The following is a 27605-nucleotide window of genomic DNA, read 5'->3' as shown; positions in this document are numbered from 1 at the left end:
GAAACCATTCATTATTATGTAATTACATGCTTGGCCTTGTCAACAGTAATGCTAGTTTCTCTTTCTCTCATCTTTGTTAGTCGAAACCAACATGTTGGAGCAGGAGGTTCACGACTGTTGCACAGTGACATCATTACAATATTGACTAACAAAGCAGTTTATGAAATTTCAGTTTACAAACTGAATTTACAAATCAGTTTGTAAATCTCTCAACCTAAAGTAGCACTTTTTTAAAGACAGCTCATTAAGAGTTGAAAATGAACCACAGGCTCATTGGATGAGAATTCAGTCGATGAACACAAGCTGACCTTCACTGCTGCATTAATTTGAACCAATCCAGAGAATAACCCATTGTAAAAATTATTAAGGAATCTAAAATAAGTGGTGTTAATGGAGAAACATTAATTTAAAAATCATCTTAATTTCAGCAAGTTGAGCAGCAGGTAAATTCCTTATCTTTTGATGACTGAATAAAAAGAAAGAAGATGTTTTCAGTCATATAGCACAAGTGGATGTCCTACTTCATCCCCTAAATAGAGCATCATTAGAATTTCATCTTTTCGGCACATTTAAAGAATCTTTAAAGGGAAGGAATTAAAATCTAATGAGCAGGTTATTAGCCCTGTGCAATAATGAGTCAACATGCAATTAAATGACTTCTGTCACTCTTGGAATTAAGAAAATTCCTGGGCATTGGAACATCAGTATTGCAGTGGTAGGTGACTACATAGAAATATAGAGAGTAAATAAAATTTAGCAGATAAATTCCTTTATATAAATTGAATGTCCCTTGTATGTATTACTTGAATCATTGCTTTTATTATTATTTCATACTTCTTCAACACCACATTTCTAAAAAAAATGCTTACTCTTTACAAGTTTTCATCCACATATCTACTTCTGAAACCATGGTCCATTTTTTAAAATCCCACACATCATCTATCATATGATATGTTCTAATTTTAGATTTATTTTTCATACACCTTGTGGTACTAAAAACATTGTAATTAAAATATGAAACTGACCTCTAGAAATGTCACCAGACCGTTTTTGACTTTCAATGGTAGACTGCAGTGGAGAATATGCTACTTTAGTAACCTACAAAATAAAAAGGCAGAAATTAAGAAGCTAACATGGGATTTAAAATTAATAAATAACATGAATTCCCAGTACTGCCGAAACTATTTAAAAAATAAATAAAAATTTAATTTACATTTAATAATTTAATTTGCCAGAATTGTAGTGTTTTTAGAATATTTTATATATGCATCCGATAACAGTCAGTTAACACATGCACATACCACATGCGTTTACATGCTTTATGCTTAACCATCATTTTTCTGATCAGTAATTCCTACCCGAAGTCATTTTTTTCTGATGGAAAATAATTAATTATTGCAGGACACTAGAGTTCACTAGCAAATGAGAAAGTGTTAGACTTTTTTCAGAAATATGGTATTTTGCTCAACAACATAGAATATAAAAATTCAAGTTTTATGACGCTGTACTTCTTAAATGACAAAATTTTGTGCTATGTCAAAAACAGCAAGCTAAAGTATTAGAATATAAATAAATATCAGCCATATATATATATATTTTTTTTTTCAAACTTTCTCCTTTTTCTTACAAAAAGCCTCATTTTATTAGATACACAAGCAAACTTCTTTCACTGAGTAACAAAGCCAGCAATGACTTGGTTTGGGTGCAGATAATCAGAGAGTACTATGTTAACTTTACGGCATGCTTGATCACATTGTCAAGAGGTACAAAACATGTTATTCAGCACTCATTAATCAACCCTGTTTAATGTTCTAAATACTTACTCTTTGGTCACTTCTGTTTAAAACATTAAATAGGGGTGATTAATTCATTATTTTTTCATAGCTTCTTTAATTTTAATGATTACACCACTGTTTTAAAATGTTTTAACTTCCCACACGAAAGCTTAGATTCCCATTTTTGACTATCCTAATTTTTCACTTTTATTACATCTTAAATATTTCCCCACACTACACCTTTTTCCCTCAGACATGATAATCAAAATTTCTCTCCCTTTTGAATTCTGTCTCTCTCTATATATATATGTAAGATAAAAAATATGAAAGCAAACTTCTAAATTTAATTCACTATAACCTTTTTTATTTTCTATTTCATTTGGGAACTTAATCTCTCTGTCCTAAAAATAGCGCTGTAAGTCTAAATTGCGTCATTCAAATCAATCATTCAATCTTACGAAACCCTTAATGAAGATGCCGCTTGACCAATCACCAAATTACAAACTAAAACTAAAAACTGAAACTTTCAACTCCCTCCCTCCTTTCTAAGAACCGATACGTCACTTTTGCTTGTGCTTTCCTCTTGGCCAGATGCCTTTCTGCAATCATGTGTGTGCTGCTACATTCACTTCTATGGCAATAAAATCAAAATCATAAATGTTCTTTAATAGGCACGAGTAGAAAGCCAAGTAACTGTGGCTACAAAATGTGAATTTAAATAAAAAAGGAATTTTATCCAGCTCGGCTTCTTCTTCTTGAAAATGGATGGACGCTCTAAGCATCAAGTATCTATGCAATCAGCATTTCTACGCATCTACATCTCAGTGTTCTTATTTCAGTGCTTCCAAAATTTGTGCTATTACATATATATATGTAAAATATAAAAAATACGATGGCTTTGCTCTACGCGAACAGGCAACATCTAATTAACTTTCCGCAATTTCAGGATCTTTCCTAGACCAGTATTTTTGAGAATATTATGTAACCGCTACTATAAAAAAAAATTTGCGCCATCTTGCGTCAGAGATTGCTTTTCTAAACTTGCTGCTGTAACACCTTTTTGCTGCTGCTTTGTCTTTCTTTCTTTGAATAGTATGACACAGTAAATTTAAAGTCAACCTTATTTAGCAAAGAATAATGATCTGCTGTTTGAATTGAATAAAGAAATTGAGCTATAAATTTAAATCCTTCTGCATCATCATTGGATGCCTCCTTACACTCAGCCACAACAATGTCTAGGATTCTGATGTGACTAGATTGCCCAGTTTCACTCATGTACCCGACTGTCACAACATTACATATACATACATACTTGACTGCTAAAAATTTTATTCTTGATTGTTTACTTCGTAATGTAAACATATACTATTTCTCCAACATAACATTTTAATGGCAGATTTTTTTTTTTCATTATTTTAATTACAAAATTTCAGTTTTCAGAGACAGATACTAAAAAATAGATAGATTTGTATAAAACATCAGATCTGCACCAAAATTTCTGTTCTGAACTAAATTTTATATATAGTTACAGTTTTTAAAATCAGCCTTTAAGAAATACAATAATTAATTAAAAAAACAAAATCTATTGTTGGGACAAAATCTATGTATTCTTGGGCAAAGGAACTGCCATCCATGAAATGGTGTAACAAGCAATTTAATATGTGTGAAAGTGCTGCCGTTGACTAGAATAATTACATGCGATAAAATAAAAATAAGAATCAGGATTCTTAAAAATATTCTTTGGAAATGACACATGAATATTATTGTTATCATTATATATTGTATTGTTTATTTTTACATTCATACTTCATGAACTTAGCAAAATGATAGCTGAGATCTTGGCACAAATCTAAAATCACCAAATATGGGTGGGGGATCCTATAACAAAGAAGTACCAAATATTAAATTTGAACATACACTGCACAAAAAAAGGGGGCAGTTCTAAATCTCCTGTTCTACTGGGCCAATTGAAGCAATTCAAATTGAGTTTTTCATGTCTCGAAAGCATGACTTGGAATATATATTAGATTTATATATAGCACTGTACTAACATAGGAATTCTGAGACAAAATGGGACTTCTTCTGAAATAATATACCAGTTTTTTTCCATATTTCGATTCTATGACTCAAATTATGCCTAAATATTAAATTCTGTAAAATTTGATGCGAAATTTACAGAGAAATTCAAAAATTTAACTTGGCACATTTTTTTTCAGTTGCACCACGATGCGCAGGAAGGGGTCACATTGTTCCTACCTTTTTACATTGTGGATGAGTGCAAGAAAAATCACATCATTCCTACTTTCAAATAATTTTAAAATGTGCCTAAAACCACATTTGATACTAATATCACTTTCAACAAATATGTCAAATTTCAAAATGCACCAATATATAAATTCACATAAATCTTTGGAAATTTTGAATAAAAAACTCTAATTTTTTACAGGTATGCTTAGAAATACATCTACTTTAAGATGATGGTAAAAGTTTTATAGGTTATAATCCAAATTTTTTTTTTTTTTTGAAAAATTTAGAAAAATTATTTAAAAATGCAAATTTTTAAAATAAATCGTAAAAAATGGACAAAGGTTATTTGGAATGAACCTAAATTTTGAAATATGAAAGCAGGAATCAAATAAATTTAATAAAAAGAGATATTTATAAATATATACCAAACTCAATTGAGTAGCTAACATTTTGAGAGCTAATTTTTTAAAAACTACTCATGCGATTTTTTTCAAAACTTGGTAGTTTGGTGTAATTTGAGTCGTAGAATGGAAATATGGAAAAAAAAATTGGCATGTAATTTCAGAAAAAATCCAATTTTGTGCCAAAATTTCTTTATTAGAACAATGCTATATATTAATCTAATACATAAACTAAGTCCCGCTTTTGAGGCATGAAAAACGCAAGTTGAATTTTATCAATTGGCCTAGTAGGACGGAAGATATAGAACTGTCCCTTTTTTGGGGGACGCAGTGTACATATTAAAAATGGGAAGAATTCCCCATTTATAAATTAATCTTCGAAATATTAAAACACTCAACAAATGAAATTACTTCACAAATAAATTAACTCACTCCATTCAAAGAACTGACAACTCCAACTAGAACCTCATAATCATGCTTTTCTGACAATGGTGCATTGTAGTATCCATCATAAGTTTTCCTATCTCCAATTACAAAAGTTTGGTTTGCTTCTTCAGGACTAAGATTTGCAGTTATGTAAAATGGAAGACCCGTTTCTTGTGAGAATGAATAGTTACCAGCTTCTTCAGGATTGAAAAATATAATAGGGCTTTTCTCAATAGCTACCACATAGTAACTCCTATATATAGAAAAAAGAAAAGAAAGTTGTACATAGTTTTAATTTATGCATAATATTAAATACTACAGAGTATAATCAGGAGTTAGATGCAACATATACTACACAGGCAAAGCTCATTTTATTGGACTTTGCTTTATTGCATTTCACGGATATAAACCTTTTTTACACTTCTACAATTCAAAGATTGAGGTAATTCCATAATAAGACAGTCAGTCAACAAGGCATTTTGCCAATTACTACTACTAGCATTATGTCCCCCTCTGGTTATTCCCAATATATTTTAACTTCTTCATAATTATTATGATAAAATTAAGCCATATAATAACCTAAAATGGTTTCTAATCCTTTAGTACATTACAATGCTTATAATTTAAGTCTTTAACTGCTTTCGATTATGGCAAAACAGTAAAACGCTAAAAATTCCATACAGCCAGTCTGTTTGCTGGAACTTGAACATGGGTTAATCTGCCAGCATTGAACAGTTTATTGCTTGGCTGTTGATGGATAGGTCTTTAATATATTATTAGTTAATTATAACTTATGTCAAAATCAAATGTTTTACAAATTCCTTGCTCTACTTTTAGAATATGAATACATTTTTTTAGAAATTTTGGACATATTTAATATATAAACAGTTATTGTAACATTGTTTAAAAATTTTTCATTACCATTTTTTGACATTTGAATAATGAATAATCACAAGTATTTAAAAAATATATACATCTCTCATTTTTAATGAAAACTTAGTAAAATTTATTTTATACAAAATGACCGATTGAATGCCCAAACTTTGCTTCTTAAGCTGGTATCAAATCTATGGATTTGAAATACAATACAAATATTTTCCTAGAAAAAGTGTCTCCCCAGAACTAGTCTTTTAGCTGCAGGCTTTTAGTCACAATATTTTATTTCAATTTTGGGAAGTTCCATTTAATATTACATTGTATTTTGCACATTTCAAACAAGCAGACAGAAAGGAATTACAAGAGCTAATCGCTGAAAATTTCTGGAAGCAAAGATTTCTCAAAATGCTTTGTTGAATGAGACATTGAGGAAAATAGTTCTCTAGTCTATTAGTTTCTATTAGTTAAAAAATATTTCTAGCAGCTTTAGATTTAATATTTACTTGAGCTGTGAACAAAAGTTCTTGAAGGAAATTAAAAATATTACTCAAAAAAATAAACAAATGGTTAGAATAAGTAAAAGAGTCTTAGTGCTCATTGCTTCATACAACAAAATGTAACATCGAAGCATAACTTTTATATGCACTGGAAAATGACCAGTTACCAGAGATTACAACTATGACACATTATGCAAAGCAACCTGAACACATGGTATAGCAGTAACACTGAAAAGGTGGCACTGCATAATTCTTAAGAATTTAGCAAAAACATAACATCCAAATATGGGTTACAGAATATTTTGCAGCACATCTACAGACATTGAACCAGCTTAGTTTGTATCCTTTAAATAGGAAAAATATCGCTTTATTGATACCCAACAGTCAGAGAAAATCCTAATCAGTAGTGTCATGAACTCTTCAAATGGACTGATAATCAATAATTCTTTAACAAAATATAAGGTTTTGTCTTTTATTTGATTCATGGTACAATAATATTTGGCTTGAACTACCTACTATACTGGAAATATACTTGAAGATGATTTGGTGGAACAATGATTAACAGGCATGTAAAGTTGCTAGTACAGGAAAGACGTTGTGTTATGTTCTTACGTGTTTACTCTTTCCTGCATTACTGTGAAGAGTGTTACATGAATGTTATGCTGTATTTGCGCAAAGTCTGTCTAAATATAGCCATTGTTTCTTCAGATCGGACTTGTCTACAATCAGAGCAGTATCAATGAGCAGCATCTTGTGTTCTTTGTGCAGTGGCATAATGTTCTGACTCTTCCACTCAAATTTGATGATGATGCCGAGAGTCTTGTGTCCTTTGTCTACTTGCAATTCCTTTCTGTCTCTTCAGCATGCATATTCTGTTGACATTTCAACTTTACTGATAAGCCTCCTATTTGTTTCTGCTTCAGTTTCTTGAGCATGCAAATTTCCTTGGTTTTCTGCTTGTCTGCTGAGCCTCCATTTTGAATTTCTGCTTTTCGGCTGAGCGTCCTATTGATTTCCTCTTGAGCATGTAAGTTTTCTTGTCGTTGTGCTTACCTGCTGAGTCTCCTAGTCATTTCTTCAGCATGCAAGTTTTCTTGTTGTTATATTTCCCTGCTTAGTTTCCTAGTGATTTCTTCTTCATTTTCTATAGCTTGCCATAATCTTTGTGCTTCAGCTCTTTGTCTTCTTAATGCATCTCCCATAATGCCTCTTTTGCATTTTGGCATTTTAATAGATTGAAAAAAAATAGCAATATACTAAAATAAAAATTCAACTAAAATGCATTAAATACCCACAAAAGTTTGAATTGTACTAAAACAGAAACTATATAATAATAATAAAAAAAAAAATATTTGTAAATAAATTTATCAAAATGCACTGAAAAACTGAAAATAAAATGAACTGTTAATATAATGTACAGTATACAAAGTTGTTAGCTACGGCAAAAGTAAAATTTTTAAGTTCTATGGGCACCAGGAAAGAAAATGCATAAAAGTATTTCAATATGAATGAAATCAGTCTATTCTTTCTACGCAACTACCAATTCATATATATATATATATATATATATATATATATATATTTGTTGCTAAACCAGGAAACAAAAACTTTTAACACTTCAGATATGACATCATGATTTGAATTTAATGCAATATAAAAACTTTTCTCAATATCAATAAAAGAATTAATGTAGCAAAAACAAATATTATTTATCCTAATCTAAAACAAAAAAGTTGGAAACAGCATCTATTTATTTAAAATGTTGACATTTTACAAACAATTTTCAACATACAATGACATCACATGCAATCATGTGCTTTCTTCAACACCAGACTATGACCTCGTATAATAATAACTAGAAAGCCCGGCGATCATACGAAATAACCGCTGTTCTAGATATTATAAATTGTAATTAAAATGATTTGTGCACAGGTGTCTGCTAATTCAAACTGAATTACCCAGGGCAGGCGGCGAGGACGCCTCTTTGCTTACTGCTCCACAGGGTTCCCCTCTTGCTTAAAGTAGAGAGCAGTGAAGGAAACCACTGGCGGTACATTTCTTAACAGCCACCGATAGCTCAATAAATAAAGGTGATTTAAATAACAAAATGTTAACTAACATGTCAAAGATCTCTTTATCATTTTTAAGCTCGCCTAGCAGAGGACCATCAATTACTTTTAATTTTACGTCCGTTCTTTCGTGAACTCTTGAACAGGCAACATAAAGTTGACCGTGTCCAAATGCAAGCTCAGGTAAAAAAATGCCAACATGTTTAAGCCTTTGGCCCTGAGACTTATTGATGGTCATAGCAAAGGCAAGTTTTACGAAAAATTGTATAGGTCTTAATTGAAATGGTAACCCTGTGCAGTGGCAAATTCATCCCATTGGCTAGTACAGTTATGCAAGCAACCAATACACTATCAGTGACAAACAGACACTTAAGCCACATATAATAAAGATATTTATTCATTTCATTTTTTTGTTTTTTCATCGTTGCCAGTTTTTGCCAGTTGCATATTTCCAAATTCTATTATATATAAATGTACATTTATTTATTAAATGTTAAATGCATGCTCTTGTATTTTTAAGTTTCCCGGCTTCCCTTTCTCATAATATTCATCACGAGCTGCACAGCACGGGGAATAAAACAATTTACAGTTATGCAAGCTACCAATAAACTATCGACGACAAACAGATGTTAAATTTATTTATTAAATGCTAAATGCACGTGCTCTTGCATTTTTAATTCTTCTGGTTTAGCTTTCTCATAATATTTGCCACACACTGCACTGCACGGGGAATAAAACAATTTACAGTTACGCAAGCAACCAATAAACTATCGGCGACAAACACTTAAGCCGCATATATACAAGATATGTTTAATGTTTGCCAATGCTATTTTTATTTCATATTTTGACAAACTTACAAATTTTTCATTAACAAACTCTATGATTTGAAAGTGAGTAGTGGCAGCCCTTTTTATCTTAAAGCATTTTTATCTCCATCATGTGAAACTGTTGCCACTTGGGAAAAAAAAAAATGAGTGCGAAAATTTGTGTTTTCAGAATTTTTAATTAATATCTTGGCTGATTAAAGTTATACGAAGATGAGAATGGTCAAAATGGCTTCCCCTCAATTTTTGGAATTCGGGAGTACCTCTCTCAAAACTTAACTCCCAGTCATTCCAGAGGAGATGACTTTATAAACAAACAGACAAATGCACACTCATTTTAATAGTATAGATTAAAGTATCTTCGACACCTTCCTCTTATACAAAGAAATTTCTATGAAAATGAATGTAATCCCTAATTTAAGGACACCAGTATAGTGTAACACAGCAACTGCAAAAACATTTCATGAAAGCCTTTAAAAGATGTTACTGTTCACAGACAAAACTTCTGTTTCATAAGTAATAGATCCAGTATATTTATTTGTAGTTAGTAGTGAAAAAAAAAAGCAAATTTCAACTAAATGTGTAATTGTTAAAGTTTCAAATTAAAATAAATCTTTCCTTATATAAATTAATCATTATTTTATACGTTATGCAGCATGCCAATTCAGACAACTCCTGTTATCGAAAAAGACAGCATTAATACAACCTTTTACCTGAAACTGAAGACCTGAAGTACATTTGCAAAAGATTTACAATAAATTTTCTATTGACAAAGGGACCTGAGAACCATTACTAAACTGTTTTAGAAGACAATATCATATTACTAAAAAAAACATACTTTAATTGGACTGATGAGCAAGTTAATTATTATTACTAAAATTCTCCTTGCATTAGATAAAAAACTTGCTACTCACGTAATTGGTCCCTTATCACTTTGGCCAACAGGTAAATCTATCATCATTATTTCTCCGGACCTTTCTATGATCTCAACTGGAGGGGGTTCATCTGGCTCTGAAATTTTAAAAAGGAAAATAAGCTCCTAAAATTATTTGTTTAAAAACAAAATTGGGCATATTTAGGCAGTGTATCAGATAAGCAAGAATTTAATCAAAATCCTACACAGAATATCATACATACTTTTTAATTACAAGTGGCACACTTTTCTCCGTTCGCTATCAGTATTTCAATATGTAACCATCATTTTCAAGGTACTTTAATGTTTCAAATTAAAGTAAAAATTTATAATAACCTAGTAATATATTTATGGAAGTAGTAAATTTTGCTAATCTGCATGTGGGAGGGAGGGGGGAAATACCAAGCTATTAGATAATATTTATATTGATAAATCCATAATACACGAATCACAAATGCAATTGACACATAGCACTGGTCCTGACAACCAAGACAAATGAACACATGTTACAGTATATTTAATGCATATTAATATGGAATGCAAATGGAAATTGGAGATTTCAAAACAATGTGTCAATAGTTACAGTCCACCTCTCCTGAAATTGCATATGTTAGTTACAGAACAGTCTAGTAAGTCATATCAACATGGCAAATAAGAGAAAATCGATATTAACCCATTAACCGCCAAAACTACAAGGAATGGTTCTTTTCTCATGAAAATAATAACAAATATTAAATTAAGCATTTATAACATAAATTTACATTGAAAATTTAAAAAATTCTCTTACCTGTGGAAAACGCGAGCGTTGCATTCGCACAACGTCAGCAGAATAAGACTACGGATGTTTAGTGAGTAGAATTGTACTCGTGTGATGTTTCTTTTGAGTGGAACGCAGGATTACGTTTTAGCTGTATAACGTTTTATAAATCTACAAATCACTTTACTTGAAATTAATTTAATATTAAAATATACATTGTATTTCTTTTACAAATACAGATTATTTCATTTGAAAGATTCAAGCAAGAAAAGCTTGATTACAATCATGATGTAAAGCTACATTACATACTTTGCATCTACAAACAGTCTGGCTATGGTACTCTTTACAACAAAGTCATTTGTTATCAACGGACTTTACGATAAAATGTCTACCATCTCCATGCAATGGTTTTTGAATGCTGAATTTACTAGGTCTTCCTGTTGCTGATGTATTTCTGGCTAATTTTACACTCTCAATAGGAGTTTGCAAAAGGTATAATGCATTCTTGCGTCTAATATCTGAAAGAGACTTTATATTTCCAGTAGTAAAAAGTGGTGATATTTAGTAAGTTTCAATATGGTCTCACCTCATACAATTTATCCATATTGTCAATTTGACTATTGTCAAATGCAAATTCTGCTTCATATTCCTGTAGTGAAAACGTGATATCGATTCTCATACAACAGGAACAGAAAAGTCCATATCAAAAGACCAATACATTTTTTCTTGAGGTAAAGAATAATATCCTGTAAGCAATAATATTCCAATAAATCTTCTCATATAGGCTTCAGATGCAATAAATTCTGGGCTCCTTTTTTTTTTTTTTTTTTTTTTGCTGAGCGTATATATTTGTCTCTTTAACGAGAAGAGAGTAAATGTCTAAACCAAAACGAAAATCGAAAATCTGTGCTCTAGTTTTACCTTGTATTTTGTCTTTTATAATTTCTCTTCTATCTCTTTCTTCATGTTTTTCCTCAGACATAACTAACAGTTCCTTTTTTATCCACTTCAAGATTTCAATCTTTTTCTTTTTAAACTTTTTAGTATGACTATAACTGCTTTTAGAATGCTGAAACTTACTTCTTATCAGAATTTCAACTTCCCCAGCAGTATTATTTGGTAAAATATCATTATCATTATTTAAAACATTGCCAATCCTTTCTTCTTCGTCACTAGTTTCTGAAATTTCTGGGAGAACAACAACAATATCGTTTCATTCTGGTCATTATTGACATTATCATCATCTGTTTCTTCATCAAAAAATCTTTGAAGGGCTTCTTCTAATGTAAGATACCTCGTTCTAGGCATTTTTAAACAACCAGAACATAGAAAGGAATGAGTGAAAAAGGATATTGACTACCCATTTCCTGCTGACGTTGCGTCAGTGCAACACCTGTTTCCCCTTGCTTCCCAACACAAATATAAATATCTGACTGATGTAATGTTCTGATAAACGGTGACCTTGACTAAAAATAGATCACTCATAAAGACGGTGATTCTTTCATTAAACATTTTCAGCATAAATACCCCGTCGAAAATTTTGCTTAAAGTATGAGATTATTATAAACAAAATGATTGTTGAAGGCAATGTTTTCTTACAGAAATTATCTTCATAATATTTCCTACACAAAATCATCTGCTGGTATAAAATATGTTAGGTAATTATATTTATATACGCATTTATTTTGACCGTTGCGTCAACGCAACACCAGCGGCTAATGGGTTAACAAAAATTGAATAGTGGATGAAAATGCTTTCTGCAAAAAAAAGACAACACAATAGTGTACTGCATCCCTTAAAAAAATGTGCAAGCTATTATTGACTAAATGTATGAAATTGTCAGCAATAATCTTGAGAAAGCCATCAAAATGGAATTTTACACAAGAATCGTGCAGAACTGGATACTACATCAAGGGTATAAATGTACAATGTCAGATCCAGCACAGCAGTGATCATTAGAGTTGTTTCAGCAGTGTATTTGAATTACAATGCATAACCAGTTTTACAAGGTATCAAACTTTAAATTTAAGATAGAAAACAAACATTCATTTGAATTTTTTCCTTAATGATATAATTGTTATTGTTTATGTATATTTTGATAAATATTTCATGAGAGAAATTTTAAATGCATTTAAAATACTCTTTTATTTTGTTAAAAAATTTTCTAGCCCATCAGCTTTTTCAGATTAAGTATTCGCCCACATGCAATTTGAACATGCACCCACTGGTCAAAGGCACATTTTAAAGCAAGTTCTCAAGCGGCATTTCCTTCTTCTAAAGAAGAAAGGAAAATTTATTTTTAGTTAAAGGAAATATATAGTACTTTTAATAGATTTTGATATTCACATGAGATTTAGTGCAATCACCTTGTAGAAGCAACCAAGAGTTTCAAAATGTGCAAATTCTAGCAATCATGCATGTAACAGTTCTAAAGTTTTAACAAGCATTGTCACTATTTCTGTACACACTATGTTTGTTGTATTCTAATTTCCAATGATTATAGACAAATTATAATATTTAAACCATAACCTCAGTTTTAAAATATACACTTGTGGGATTTTTTTGCACTGGGAGAAATTGTAGTGAAACTTCTGCAGGGAATACAACTGTTGCAAAATCACTATAGAGAACATTTGTTTTAAACCTATTCTCAAGCAACAGCCACGAAATCTGCAAAACAAAAAACATGCCACCTGTAAGTTTATTGATTGATTTCTGGGATAAGTACCTAATTAAAATGTAAAATATATGTGTATTAATATGCATGCATGTGAAAAATATTTGCTTGAAACTGTAAATTATTGTTCTTTTTCTTCAATAAAAAATCAGCAAAGTGAGGCAAGGTTGTTGTGCTAATACAAAAGAACCTACAATTTTAGCCATGTATGCCAACAAAAATCAGACTTTGGCTTATATCATCTTCCTCAATCTTCTTTTCCTTTTCACTCTGAAAAGTCCTCTTCAGATGAAACAAAATTTCAAACAAGTTCCCTTTCGAAAAGGTTCAGTAACTTATCACCTGAATAACTGAAAATGTTTATGATATCACATGGCTATGCACACTACTTTCAGGTGAATATTAGTGTACCCATGGAACTACTCTAAAGAGGAAAAACTCTAAACTAACTACTCTAAAGATTCATACAAATGCATCCATCTGTTATAATCATGAAGAAAAACATGACAATTTAACACTCAAAATTAAAATTTTACAAAAAGTACAATTATAAAAAATAAGGGATCATAAGGAAATTAATTTGACAACTAATTGAACTACATGACATTTTGAAATACAAATTCATTTGCAAATAAAGAGGAGTGTTCACAGTTATTATTAAAAGAACTGGTACTTACATACTAGCACAACCAACTTAATACAGTTCAAAAAATTTTACAAAGAGGGGAAAAAATTACTTTTCTTGTAAAAAATATTGATTACATACACGTAAAATATACATATAAAAATGTACATATTATTATATGTATATTTTTACATTTTGACTATGTATTTATTCCAAAAAATAATCCATAATTTTTTTACACGTGGGCTTTTCTTTATTTTGCTCCGATGGAAATTTTGTGGTTGTTTTGATAAGAGATTCTAAGCATTACTCTTTTAGGGATTTTTGTGCCAAAATCCTGGATTTCTGCAGATATTTTGGTACTTATATATTAATGCAACAACCTTGGCACAGTTTGGTGATTTTTTACAGATTAAAAGGTAAGAGTTACTTACTGGGTGCAAGTTGGTAGTTTTTGCATTTTTTTTCCCCTGAAAGATTTCCAAACTAATGATATTTATTATAAGTTGGTAAACATTATCAACATATAAAAAGAAAACATACTTTAGAAATTCAAAACAATACAAAATTTTAATCAATAAATAAGGGTTACACAATACATTAAATATTAAACAATTTCATTCTTCTTCAAATCTTTCTGTAATCCCCCCCCCAAGTACACAGCAATCTGTTTTCACTTAAAAAAAAAAAAATCGGGGAACTGCGAAGACTTGGCTTAGTGCCACCCTCAACAACAGCAGCTTTCAAGGAACTGCATTTCCTCATTGTTCTTTTTAGAAAATGTTCAATAAAATTCTGTATTCTTGCAGACATTTTATCATGGTTTCTTCCATTGCTGGCAAATTCCAGAAGTTCATATTTTAAAACTAAATTTAACGCTAAAGATATCCAATTAGTTTATAAAAACCACTGAAACTTGGAATACAACAAAAAAGAATGCATATGAAAATGGTAGCATACTGCTTAACTAAAGGATTGTTATGAAGGTGACTGCCCAAAGAAAAGCTACGCACATGGTCTCCAGAGTTTGGCACATTCAAAAAATTTGGCAAATTCTACTAAAGTGGTTGCATTAATACACAAGTACCAAAATTTTTGCAGGCAAATTCCACAAGTCTTAAACTGAATTTAAGACCAAAAAAAAAAAAAAAAAAAAATCATGATTTGCCCATAAAAATCACTCAAATTTATTTAGGACACAACAACGACCAAAACCGCATGCCAAACTGTCACCAATAGTTGTTAAAACTGAACAATTTTCATATGTATAATTCTGCATAATTCCCTAAATTGTAATGTGTGTGCCTGCCAGAGTTTGGGCATTCTGATTTATACTAAGGTGGTTGTGATAATAGGTAAGTAGTATTAATTAATTGTCTTATGTATTTTACATTAGACTCAGGAAATCTCCAGTGTGTTCTCTTTGTAACCTAAGGACAAAGAACCTAAGGAGAAAGAACTTTTGAACACGTGTTCTGAACTTAATAGTTTTAATTTTCTAACCAAGAAGTATGGGGCAGGTAAAATGGTTAACAACTTATGTTGTTAGCCATTTTACCTGCCCCATACGTAATACGTATACGTATGCATGTAAAATCAGGCATTTGTAAATAATAAATAAATAAATTATCATATAAACCTATTAATAACTGAAGTATTATTTTTAAAATTTTAAATTACAGTTTTGTAACTATTTCTGTAATTCTGTCTACGAAGTCTTTGAAAAATAAAATCAGGAGTAAAGTTATTAAAGTTATGCTCATAACTGTAAGAAAACAAAGCTCATAACTATAAGAAAATCATGCCAAAAAGAGGGCACTCTTTAAATATTTTCATTATACATAAAATAATTTCAGTATTTAATAAGATGTGTTGAGGGTACTCCTTGGATTATTGCAAAGTTATTGTTTCATTTGTGGTAACCTGACTATTTTACAATGAATGTTATGGAAACCCTATTATGATGTGATTGGTTGTAATGCATGATTGCGGTGATTTTGACCGTTGGGAAAATATTTCTCAGGGCTTTATTTATCCATTGGATGTTTGTTAGGAAGTATGTTGCTTAGTTTGTGATTTACACCATAAAATGCCTGCTGGTGGTACGATTAACCTGAAATTTCTGTACGCTTTGGGACGAATGGAAAATAAAACATTGATTAACTGGTGTGCAAATGAAGATTTAAATGGCTTCGTTCCCCTCTCAGTAAATTATGCAGTGAAATTTAAGAATTTGGAAACCAGAGCTCATATTAACATTATGGAAGGCACGTGGTTGTAATAAAAAGGGAATTTCAAAAGAAATGCCATCGATGGTTAGCCAGTACGGAGGATATTTTTATTTTTTATTTTTGTGAATTTATGTGGTGACCGCAGTATGCACATTCTAGTTCAGATAATTTTAAACAGTTTTTGGATGCTGTTAAGGAATTCTGTGTGTCCCTTATTTAGAAGGCCACACACAAGGAAAAAAAAATTTCAATAGTCTGAGCAACAGCGCGGTACCACAATAACTTAAAATGTGGTTTCTTTTAGTTCTCACGTTTCGTAGAAGCAAAATAAACAATCATTGAATGTAATTAGCAAACATATTTTTATTAACAAAAATTAACAAATGGCAAACTATATTGAACATGATATGTAAATTTAAATAATGAATAAATGAATCAACGACAAGCAATCAAACATAATACAAAATAAAGTAGAAACAACAAAAAACACAGATTCAAGGAAAACGTTGCCTATCATGAAATTAGACTTTAATCACTTTCAAAACCATAAAATCCCTTTTCACTATCATCATCATCAAAAACGAGAATATCATCATCACTATTGTTCCGGTCATCGCTAGTATCACCTTCTTCGAATAATGCGTCGTCTTCTGTTCCGTCAAGAGCATTACTGATTCCACACTTCTTAAAGGACTTAACAATTACTTCAGCCTTTACGTCCTCCCAAGATCTTTTTACTCACTCGCACACTTGTGAAATAGAGGGCCACTTCATTCTACCTGAGGGTGTGATGTGGCTCTCCCATCCACTTGTTCCATCGTTCTCGCACTTTTTTCTTAAATGGCTTATTCACCGATACATCTAAAGGCTGCAATTGGCTAGTCAGTCCACCAGGAATGACAGATATCTGGGATTTTAATTCTCTTGCTTTATTCTTTATGGTTTCAGTTCTATGGGCGCTAAACTGATCCAAAACCAAAAGAGAGGGTTTTCTTAAGAGTCCACCAAGTTGCCTCGCCCATACGTTCTGTAACCACAGTTTCATTCCAGCTTCGTCCATCCACCCTTTCGGATGAACATGAACAATTACACCCGCTAGAAGATTTTCTTTTGAATATGAAAAACGGCCGGTAGTTTTGTGCCACCAGCACAACATGCTAGAACTACCGTATACCGGGTTTTTTCATGACCTGTGGATTTTATGGTTATTGATTTAGACCCTTTAATACTCACAGTCTTGTTGGATGGTACATCAAATGTGAGTGGAATTTCATTCATATTTCCTATGTGACCGAGCTCAAAAGAAGTTTTCTTGTGTGATTTATAACAAACCTATGAAATGCTAGTATTTTTTCTTCATAATCTGCTGGCATTTTCTGTGTAATAGTTGTTTTTGTGCGCATAGATAAGGTTGGCCTTTTCATGAACCTATAGCACCAGCCTTTAGACTCTGAAAAGTTCCGATTCCCATGTTTTTCTGCAAATCCTTTGGCGCATTGATTATCATTTTGGTTGAAACACTTATCCCAGATTTCCTCTTATCTATCACCCACATTTTTACGGCATTTTCAAGTTCAGGCCAAGATGGAGCTGGGCATCGAAGGTTATGTTTTTGTTTTTTAGCAGTCTTCAGTTGATCGTCCTGCAGTCGTCAAGTACGTATCATTTTTTCGGTAGGTGGTGGACTGAAATGCTTTGCTGCTGCTCTGTTTCTATGCACTTTGGCGTAGCTTAACACTCCTAGTTTATACTGAAATGTATAGCTTAATCTCTTGTTTCCTGTAGTCATATTTTCCACGGTATTTTTTAAAACAAATAGTTTTAAGCACCAATACCAACACGCTTATACAGAGTAGCACCAATACCAACACGTTTATACAGAGTAGCACCAATACCAACACGTTTATACAGAGTAGCACCAATATTGACATGTGTGCTGGCCGAGTCAAAGAAAGTCTATATAAAGAAGGAAAGGCTTCATAGAGGTAATGTGACCCTCGAACCTGTTCGAACTTCGACATCAGCTTCAAGCTTTGGCGCTTTTTGGTGACAGTTATTTCTAGCATGCGCAAAATAATAATGGCAGATGTAGAAAAAGTTATGTGTGTCTAGACCTTTATCCGGGCTAAAAATAGCATATTGAAAGTTAACCTGTGTCCTTCACGTATAAGACGCAGGTAACTTTTTTTAGACCAAATTTTGGGAAAAAAGGCGTGTCTTATATGTCGTCAAATACGGTATGTTTCGGATACTATTTTACCTGTGAGGGCATTGCATGTAAACAAGAATGACGCCAAAAAGTCCCCAATTTTCATCAAGGGATATTCTGAAATATACACTCATGTCCAAAATTATGTTTACATGCATAAATTCACGGATTTCTCAGAGACTATGACTTATAATTTAATGAATTTTCGTGGAATCATACATAACATGATGACACATTAATGCAAAAGAAAAAATTGAAGATCACCTCATATGATATAAAATTGTAGCATGAAACAATAAAAATGGTAATAAAGTGTGACAAAGAGAGTTAAGAAAAAAAGGAATGATTCAGAAAAAGAATTAAGTCTTACGAATTTAATATGGAATATGATCTCCCCTGACTTGTACACACATATCACAACGTGTTTTAAGGCTGGAAATAACGTTGTTAACCACAGTTTGGGGAATTAATCTCCACTCTTCCAGCAATGCCGTCTTCAGAGCATTTACATCTCTAGGAGGAGGATGTATACATGCAATTGCTCTTCCAAGGTAGTTCCATAAGTTCTCTATCGGGTTAAGGTCAGGAGAGTTTGGTGGCCAAGGTATTCGCTTAATGTCTTCACTTTCAAGGAATTCATCAACGAGGTTTGCTCGATGTGGACGGGCATTATCATCCATAAATAAAAAGTCAGGTCCATATGCACCCCTGAAAAGTCTTACATAAGGATCTAAGACCTCATTTCGATATATCTAGCCTGTCACAGATCCGCTGCTGAACACGTGTAGGGGCGTACATCCATCGATCATTATTCCACCCCATACCATCACACCTCCACTACCGAAACGGTCACATTCCACAATGTTCGAGGGATCATTTCGTGTTCTTGACTCCCTCCAGATGTAAACACGTTTAGAATCACCAGTTAAACTAAACCGCGACTCATCAGTAAAGAGAACATGGGACCATTGATGTTCAGTCCAGTTTTAATGTTCTTTACACCAATTAAAGCGATCCCTCTTTTTCAGTGAAGACAGTAAAACACATAACCTTGGCTTTCTGGCATAAATGCCTTTTTCATTAAGCCTTCTGTATATTGTTTGCCGTGATGCAACAGTTCTAGTGGCGGCTGCGAGCTCTGAACTTAACTGGCGAGCAGTAGCCTTTCTGTTACAACGGGCAGTTAATGCCAGATACCGATCTTCAGAAGCAGTTGTCATTCGTTTCCGACCTTGTCCAGGCCTCCTTACAACACTTCCATCATTTTGAAACTGTTTCCATAGCTTAAAGACTGTCTGTCTTGAAATATTCAGACATGTGGCTGTTTCCATGATTGACTGCCCTGCTTCTAAACGGCCGATAATTCGCCACTTTACAGATTCTTCCAAATGATACTTCGAAGCCATAACAAACCGCTTTGAGTCCCTACACACTGAAATCAAACACTATGTTGCAGAAATTCACTCAAATATTCAGTTTGCGCAAAGCGCTTGATTCACCCTTGGATGACGTAACGCCTAGATTTGCATATCACAAACCGTTTGATTACTTTTGATTGGATAATGCTAATTAGGCTTGATTTTCACACATTCCCTGCAAATACGGATCACATTGATTCGATATTTCATTGAATATCATCATTTTTGGGTTTGTAAAGATAATTTTGGACATGAGTGTATTTTTCCCAAACAAAAATAGTAATTAAACTTCAAATTTACAAACAAGATCATATATTTAGATTGACATGTAAAATTTTTTATCAAACATCTGTACAAACAAATAATATGTATTACCTCCTACTTCAGTCCAAACATTTTTGGTTGTTGGATCAGTATAGCCATTGTTTGTCACAGCCCACACACTAATGTTATACAGAGTACCCGGATGCAATTGTACCAGATCAGAACGAAATGTACTGTTGTAGAAGGTCCACTCGTTTCGATTTAAAATTTCCATTTTTGCATATGATCTAATAGGATATGCTGATACCTGCATATTTAAAAATAAAGAATTTTGAGACAAGCATTATACATTATTTTAATATACATAGAAATTCAATATTATAAACTTTAAATTGATAAATTCCCTTAATAAATATTAGTCTATTTTTTTTCTCATTTTTGAATTGAAACTCTATTAAAATTTTAAAATAAATCAAATAAATACAAGTTAAGAGAACTGAAGATGCACTAGAAATCCACATAAAAATCAAGGATATTACATCAAATATAGACTTTGAAAAAAGTATTGATAAAATATGTCCTTTTCCATCTATTTTTTACCTCCAACCAACTTGCATATATATATATAAGAGAAGTAATGCTTTGCAGCAAAAATTTGATAGTGAGTTTTCAGTGAATAAACATGAAATATGATCCTCGCAATATGGTTTTGCTATTTTTAAAATGACATCTGTTAAAATGCGTAACGACATCCTTGATTTTTTCCACATTTCAGATTCCTGTATTCATATAAAGAGTTGAATAGATTTTGGGGAAAACTGGACAAATGGAAGTGGTATTTTACAGCAGTTTTAATAAAAAACTATATAGTGTAAAGTCTGAAATCTGGACGTTCAATATCTGGAATGATCTAAAATCCAAATCTCCGGGCTACCAGCAACCTTTCTTTTTAAAAAAAGGTATGCCTTCTGCATGCTCATTTGATATTTCGTTAGAGCGGCATCAGTTAAAAATGCACCTCCATTTTTTTTGGTCACCAATTATTGCAGAGTATAAAATTATGACATAATAACAGAATTCAAAAGACTAAAAAATATTACTTCTGTAAAAAGTAAATTTTTTTTTAAAACTTCATAATGCTTAGTATGAATTAAGTAAATTTTTCTTTTTTAAATTTTTTAATCTAGAGTATTATACACATAAATAAAAAATTTTAACACAAAATTTAATCTAAACAGGTGGCATAAAATTACAAATATCATTCAATATTATAGAAAAGATTTCAGTTTTTGAATATAACCGACACCACATAAATTCTATCAAATATAGCTCTAAATGGTGGTGAGCAATGCCTCACTGATATTTATTTCTCCATCTAGCACTGCCTCACAGTCGCTCCACAGTTTGGGTATGGCATTTGGTTTCAGGGTCTACAAATTTATAACTGTGATTCACAGTGTAAAGTTCAGCATTTATTAATTCCTCTTTCTTATATTCTTTATAGCAATCTGAAAATTTTATGCTGATATCTGCGATGTTTTCCTGGATGGCAGTCATCAGTGCAGTCGCACAACGATCAGGAATGGCGACCAGAAAACATTCTTTGTTTTCCAGCTATACCCCCCCAAATAATCCATTGTTCTAGAAGAACATATCCAATGTTGTCTTTTCTTTTTATGAAAAGATTTTCATCTATTTCTATGATTTTGTTGGCTACATTGGTTTTATTTCTTTTATAAGACATTAAACTATTTGCACATAACTCTCACAAGTAGTTATTCCAATCTACTTTCATAATATGGTGATTTCTAACTGAAGTTGGCAAAATTTAATTGACGTCAATCCCTGACACCACAGATATATAAAACAAACAGCACTGAGGAAAGAAAGACGCATGCCTTCAAACATTGCCTTCAAACATTTTTCAAACATTTTTGGTTCTCAATCCTTTTTTTTTTTTTTTTTTTTTTTTTCACAGCAAGAATGTACGTAACAATGTCATATAGGAGCTTTGTTTGAGTCAAAAGTTAATCAAATAAATACAACTTCATCGAATGATTAACTTCATTAACTTCATCGAATAATTTTGGGAACAAAGTTAATTGCTATGAATTATTCCTTTGTCCTGAAGGAATATTTATGGCAGCCTCTTTATCATTAGGTAATTTCCAAATTGTGTGGTCCATTGTACTAAAAAAGGTGGCAAAATACATAAAAAAAAAATAACATATGATGATATTTCAAACAAAAACTGGAAATCTCGAACCACGATTTGGCGTGTTGTTGTAGCATTGTTTTCTTCTCATTTTTTCTTTATTTTTAACTGATGCCACTCTAATGCAATAGTACCAATATTTTTTTTTTTATAATAAAGCATGTGAGAAGCCCTATTTAATTTTCCTTTGGCATTCAATAAATTGCATCCATATTGAAGAAACAATCAATTATTAGCATAAATAAGTATGATCAATAATTTGGCTCCACAGTCGGCTTTTTGCTTGGCATATATCTCAAATCAAAATATTCTACATCAAGATACCATTGATTTTACATCGATTGAATAATTTATATTTCTGACGCCAACAATGTGAATTATTATTTATCATATTTTGCTTTCATCATCCCATGGCTATTAACACATCAGCCTAAGAAATGATTCACACGACAATGTCTAAAAATTTATTTTTTTAAATATTAGTAACTGAATACAAAAAAGCATGGTACCTTTTTCTGTTAACATTATGCCTGGTGACAATAACAGGCTTCAGCTAACTCAGCTGCAAAGTGTTGAGTTGAAAATCAGAAGTTTAACAGTAATTTCTTTCCATATGCAAAAAAATAGATATTGTAAATGATACTCATAGGCCAAAAGGATACACTTAGTGATGCTTGAATTGAGAACAACTGTCCCTCTTAGATTTTTTTCTTTCATTTTCATTAAAATTCTAAGGCACCTTTTTGCATGCATATGACACCTAAACTAGACAACACTTTTTCATTGCCACTTTGTTCATTGGTAAAATACCATATACCAAAGTAAACATTACTAAAAAATTTCATTGAAATGTTAACTGCATTAACTAATAAAGAAATGGTTTAAATGATTTTCAACTAAAAATATTATTATACCTGATATTTTTCAATAAATGTGTTAGGATAGACAACAGAACTCCATTCAACATGAACTCGGGTTTCAGTAACATTTGAAATTTTTAAATCAGGACCTGACAGACAAGCAACATCTAGAGAAAATATAAAAATTTTTTAATATAAGTTTAGTTATAAAATATTAAACAAGAAATTTAATTTACAATAAATATGGTAACAAACTCACCAATAAAACTAATGGAGACCTGAAGAATAAAAAAAGTAAGATGCGGAAGAACAAATTTATACCATGACATTGCTGCAGGAGTAATTTATGTACCTATACCATACAATATTGTCATCTAGCTGAAAGAGAAAATTTTAGTAAATATATATTTAACTTAATATAGAAGATTTCTAATTATGTGTGGGTTTTTTTTAAACTTGCTATTAATTTAAGTTTTTTTAATTTTTTTTTTACTAATTTAAATAATATAAAAAGTAAAATATACAAATTTCAAGAAGCAATTAAATTACTTTAAACAAATGACATGCCTATCAGCTTATAATAAAGAATAATTTATTACTTTTCAGAAAACATGTTGTACATATTCCTCAGTTAAATAGTAACATATAATGACAGTTATTTAGCAAATAAGTAAGTTTTGAATGACATGTAATCTGATATCATTTGGTAAACATATAAAAAGCATTTATGCAATATATATATAGGATTACTGCTCTGTGCTTCTTCAGGAAATCATTCCTTAGCCACAATAAGTGCTTTTCTAGAATTACAGTAAAGAATTCCACTGTCATTATGTTGCATGCTGCGTTGTTTTGAAATTTCGTATTCTTACGGAAAAAGTTTCTTTTTTCTCCTGAGCATATTTTTTTAATTGCATCAACAAAAAGAAAGAAAAAAAAAAAAGAGGTAAAAGAAAAGATAAAACAATGACGTAAAAATACAAACTCTTCATTTATACTGGAATAAATATGCATTTGGCCAATGGGGGGGGGGGAAGAAGATATCTTAATTACCCCGAATTTCTTAGTACATGGATATATTATATTATTCTTCAGCCCACATAAATGCAGTTTCAGAGTACTTGAATATCATAACTTTCTCTTTTTGCTACAGTTAATACATAATCTTCACTGTATTATGTTTACATATAAAATTTATACATTTTGCATCACCTAATTCATTTATGCTGCACAGACAATCAAATATTGACAAAAATAACAATAGATATCTTACCCCTCAGCATTAAAACAAACGGTAGCTTAACAAAAACTTGCTGTAAAATTCTTTATTAATATGGAAACTGCTTTTGTTTATAATTTATTTTGTACTTCACATTTTAAAAATATCACTACATATTTGTTGTTTAACATTTAAAAAAGGTTTGATCATAAAATGACAAATTCATTTATAGTATTCATTATTTTTGTAAAAAACGCATGTATTTATTACAACAGTAGTAATAAATGAGTATAAAAGTGAATGACTACATATTTTTCATAAAAGAATTCAGAGAGTTTATTAATTCCCTTATTAAAATGAAGGAAACATGTCATAATGAAATTTATAAAACAAAGAATCATTATATTGGAGACATTAATTTTACATTAGCGATTATATTCAAAGAAATGTCAGTTTTTTCTGAGCTTTCGGTTACGCCAAAAAAGGGCGTGTTTCACAATAAAAGTGTTTCAATAAAATTTCTATAAAAATGGCTTGACAAAACGATTACACAGCTTATCTAAGTTGATTTATTAGCCAAAAAACTGCGCTGTCATTCTTCCAACCGTACTCGTTGAGTACATTATTGAGTAATCACTGATTTCACGAATTCATTTTAAAGAAATAATGGTGACCTGAAAAATACCTTACAACATAATTCAAAAATTCAGTCTTTATTAACTTGAAATTTTGATTCTTGCATGCATACTAACAAAGTAATTAAACAAAATTTTTAGATTAATTTTGCGTTAAACTCAAACAATCACGGCTAAATTTAGCTATTAAGGTTTACAAACAATTCACAGTGATGCCAAAGAGCGAAGTGAAGTAATAACAAGTTGACATTACTTCATTTCTCTTCAGAATCTCTTCAGGATAGTACATCAGTTGAGTTTTTTGCAAGAGAGAAAATTTTGGTATAGCACCACGGTGCCTGCGTCCAAGTTTACGAATGGTACAGGAAAATAACTTGTACAGCTTACACATAATAAATTCAAGAAATGTATATACAAACAATATATACATGACATACTGTAGAGGCCAAAGGTGTTCGATAATTAAATTAATAATAAGGTAGGTCATGCAAAGATCTCAGGTGTTGTAAAATCTGGAAAGCTACAAAATTAGCCGTCGAACTGGTGACAACCTTCGAAATGCATTAAGCAAGTGTGAACCCAAAGGTGCGATATGAAAATACATGATGATAATATATATGCATGATATAAATATAAAAAAATAATAAACATATGAGTAAAGATACTACACAAATACAAAGTACATGTCAATTAAGGCAAACAGGTACATTAATCTGCTAAGTTGCCAAGTACGGCCATTGGTCTTTCACTATACGAAAGGTCGTTTACATCTTAATCATATACCCTGATGACAGAATTATTGATTCGTTTTTGATCATTAAAGAATTTGCGAGCAGCTTAGAATCACCTAAGCTGCTCTATGCGTAATTCCTCATGTAATTCTAGATTTCTCATGTACCACGGAGAATCAGTAATCTGCCGCAGTACACAGTTCTGGGTAGTTTGTAGCTTTTCTCTGGCAGATTTGCATGAATACGCCCAAACCGGGAAGGCATAACAAAGTATGAGACGCAATATATATTTATAAATAAATAGTGTAGCTTGTTCTCTATAGAAAGTACACTGTTTTGAGCAATTAAGGAGAAGAGTGAGCGTTTACCAACTAGAAACTTTTTAATGACAGATGTAATGTGTGTTTTGTGAGCTCCATGATTTATATTTGTTAACGATATTCAACAGCCGTTGCGTTCCTTTTTAGACAGAGTTTTGTTTTTTGTAGTTTGGCAACAGTAAGAAAGATCAGAAGAATGCTTTTATTAAGTGTGTAAGCAAATTAAGTTTGGCTTTCTTAAGCAAGAAAAGTGTAATTGTGTCTCAAAAATATTTCTTTTCAAGTGTTATAGAATGGAGTCAGATTTAATTTAAAAGCGAGAACTACTGAATAAAATAATATTGAGGTAGATTCAACGCAACAGTGTAGGGTACCATGAAAAAGGAGAAAGTGCAGAATAGCCCGCTGCTTGGCGCGTTTTTCAAAATCGCCAACTTGGCGCGCTCACCCCTTCAGAATACACTACGCAAGGCGCGACATTTACAATGCCGAACAGGTAAAATAAATACAAAATAAAAGTTGAAGCAAAATTTTCAAAACTGAAAATCCTTTAAAAACAGCATAATAATTTTAAAAAACAAACATGGTTAAGAAAATATAGTGAGTTTCAAAAACTCTTAAAATCGTTACAAAACCCTGAAGAATTAAAATTCCTTCACCTATAAAAAATGGGGAAAGTGCAGAATCACCCACTGCTTGACACCTTTTTAAGAATTTTACAAACTCGGTATCCATGTACACATCGACCTACTTTCACTTAAAAAAACATCCCAGAATTGCACAAAAAAGGCATTGCGCACTCCTCTGACTTTATCCATGTACACATCGACCTATTTTCACTTAAAAAAATCCCAGAATTGCACAAAAATGGCATTGCGCTCTCTCTTGACTTTATCCATGTACACATCGACCTATTTTTACTTAAAAAGTCAATGAAAATTGACAAAAATATAATTTTTCTTACTCTTGTAAAAAGCGCAAAACAAATGTGGGAAATTTTTAAAACTGGAAATCCTTTCAAAAAAACCTAATAACCTTAAAAACTAAAACCGTTTCAAAAACACAGTAAGTTTAAAGAACATAAAATCCTTACAAAACCCTGAAAAAGTAATACTTTCACTTCCAAAAAATTTTAAAATATGAAAATCCAGTCCTTACAAAAACATAATTTTAAAAACTAAGAATCGTTTCATCAAACACTTAAAATCGTTACAAAACCCTGAAAATTAAAAATACTTTCCCTTACCTGAAAAGGCGTAATTCATTCTGCTCAGCCGATGAACGAAAAGTAATGAATTCTCAAAATGTTTTCGAATTATTGTTTAAAATAACTGCACCTCTACCATCTATTATCGTCTACACCAATACGCATGAGCAAAAATGCTCTGAAATTCGCCTTCCAGAAAGGCAAATTCG

At 31.5% G+C, this 27605-nt stretch overlaps 1 protein-coding gene across 8 annotated transcripts in view; it reads right to left on the bottom strand.

Moving 5' to 3' along the window:
- Positions 1 to 25352, bottom strand: part of Wsck (tyrosine-protein kinase Wsck) — a 70841-nt gene extending 45489 nt beyond the window's left edge. Inside the window, exons 1-8 of one of the 8 annotated variants that reach the window (XM_085819847.1) lie at positions 25189 to 25352; positions 23544 to 23662; positions 23339 to 23451; positions 20321 to 20516; positions 14522 to 14557; positions 10030 to 10126; positions 4856 to 5102; positions 1026 to 1098 (exon numbers count right to left, since the gene is read on the bottom strand). In XM_085819847.1, coding sequence (XP_085675973.1) covers positions 1026 to 1098; positions 4856 to 5102; positions 10030 to 10126; positions 14522 to 14557; positions 20321 to 20516; positions 23339 to 23451; positions 23544 to 23613 — 832 coding nt within the window. In that variant the 5' untranslated portion in view covers positions 23614 to 23662; positions 25189 to 25352. Of the gene's footprint in view, positions 1 to 1025; positions 1099 to 4855; positions 5103 to 10029; positions 10127 to 14521; positions 14558 to 20320; positions 20517 to 23338; positions 23452 to 23543; positions 23663 to 24557; positions 25144 to 25188 lie in introns of those variants that run through there. The other 7 variants (XM_085819849.1, XM_085819848.1, XM_085819853.1 and 4 more) reach the window with 7 other exon arrangements.
- Positions 25353 to 27605: the final 2253 nt, after the last annotated feature.

Source organism: Stegodyphus dumicola, chromosome 7 (assembly GCF_044657685.1).
Source record: "Stegodyphus dumicola isolate Sdum_Otavi_A_Nest chromosome 7, ASM4465768v1".
NCBI lineage: Eukaryota > Metazoa > Arthropoda > Arachnida > Araneae > Eresidae > Stegodyphus > Stegodyphus dumicola.
The sequence above is the reverse complement of the archived record's forward strand: the minus strand, read 5'-3'. Positions and strand labels throughout refer to the sequence as shown.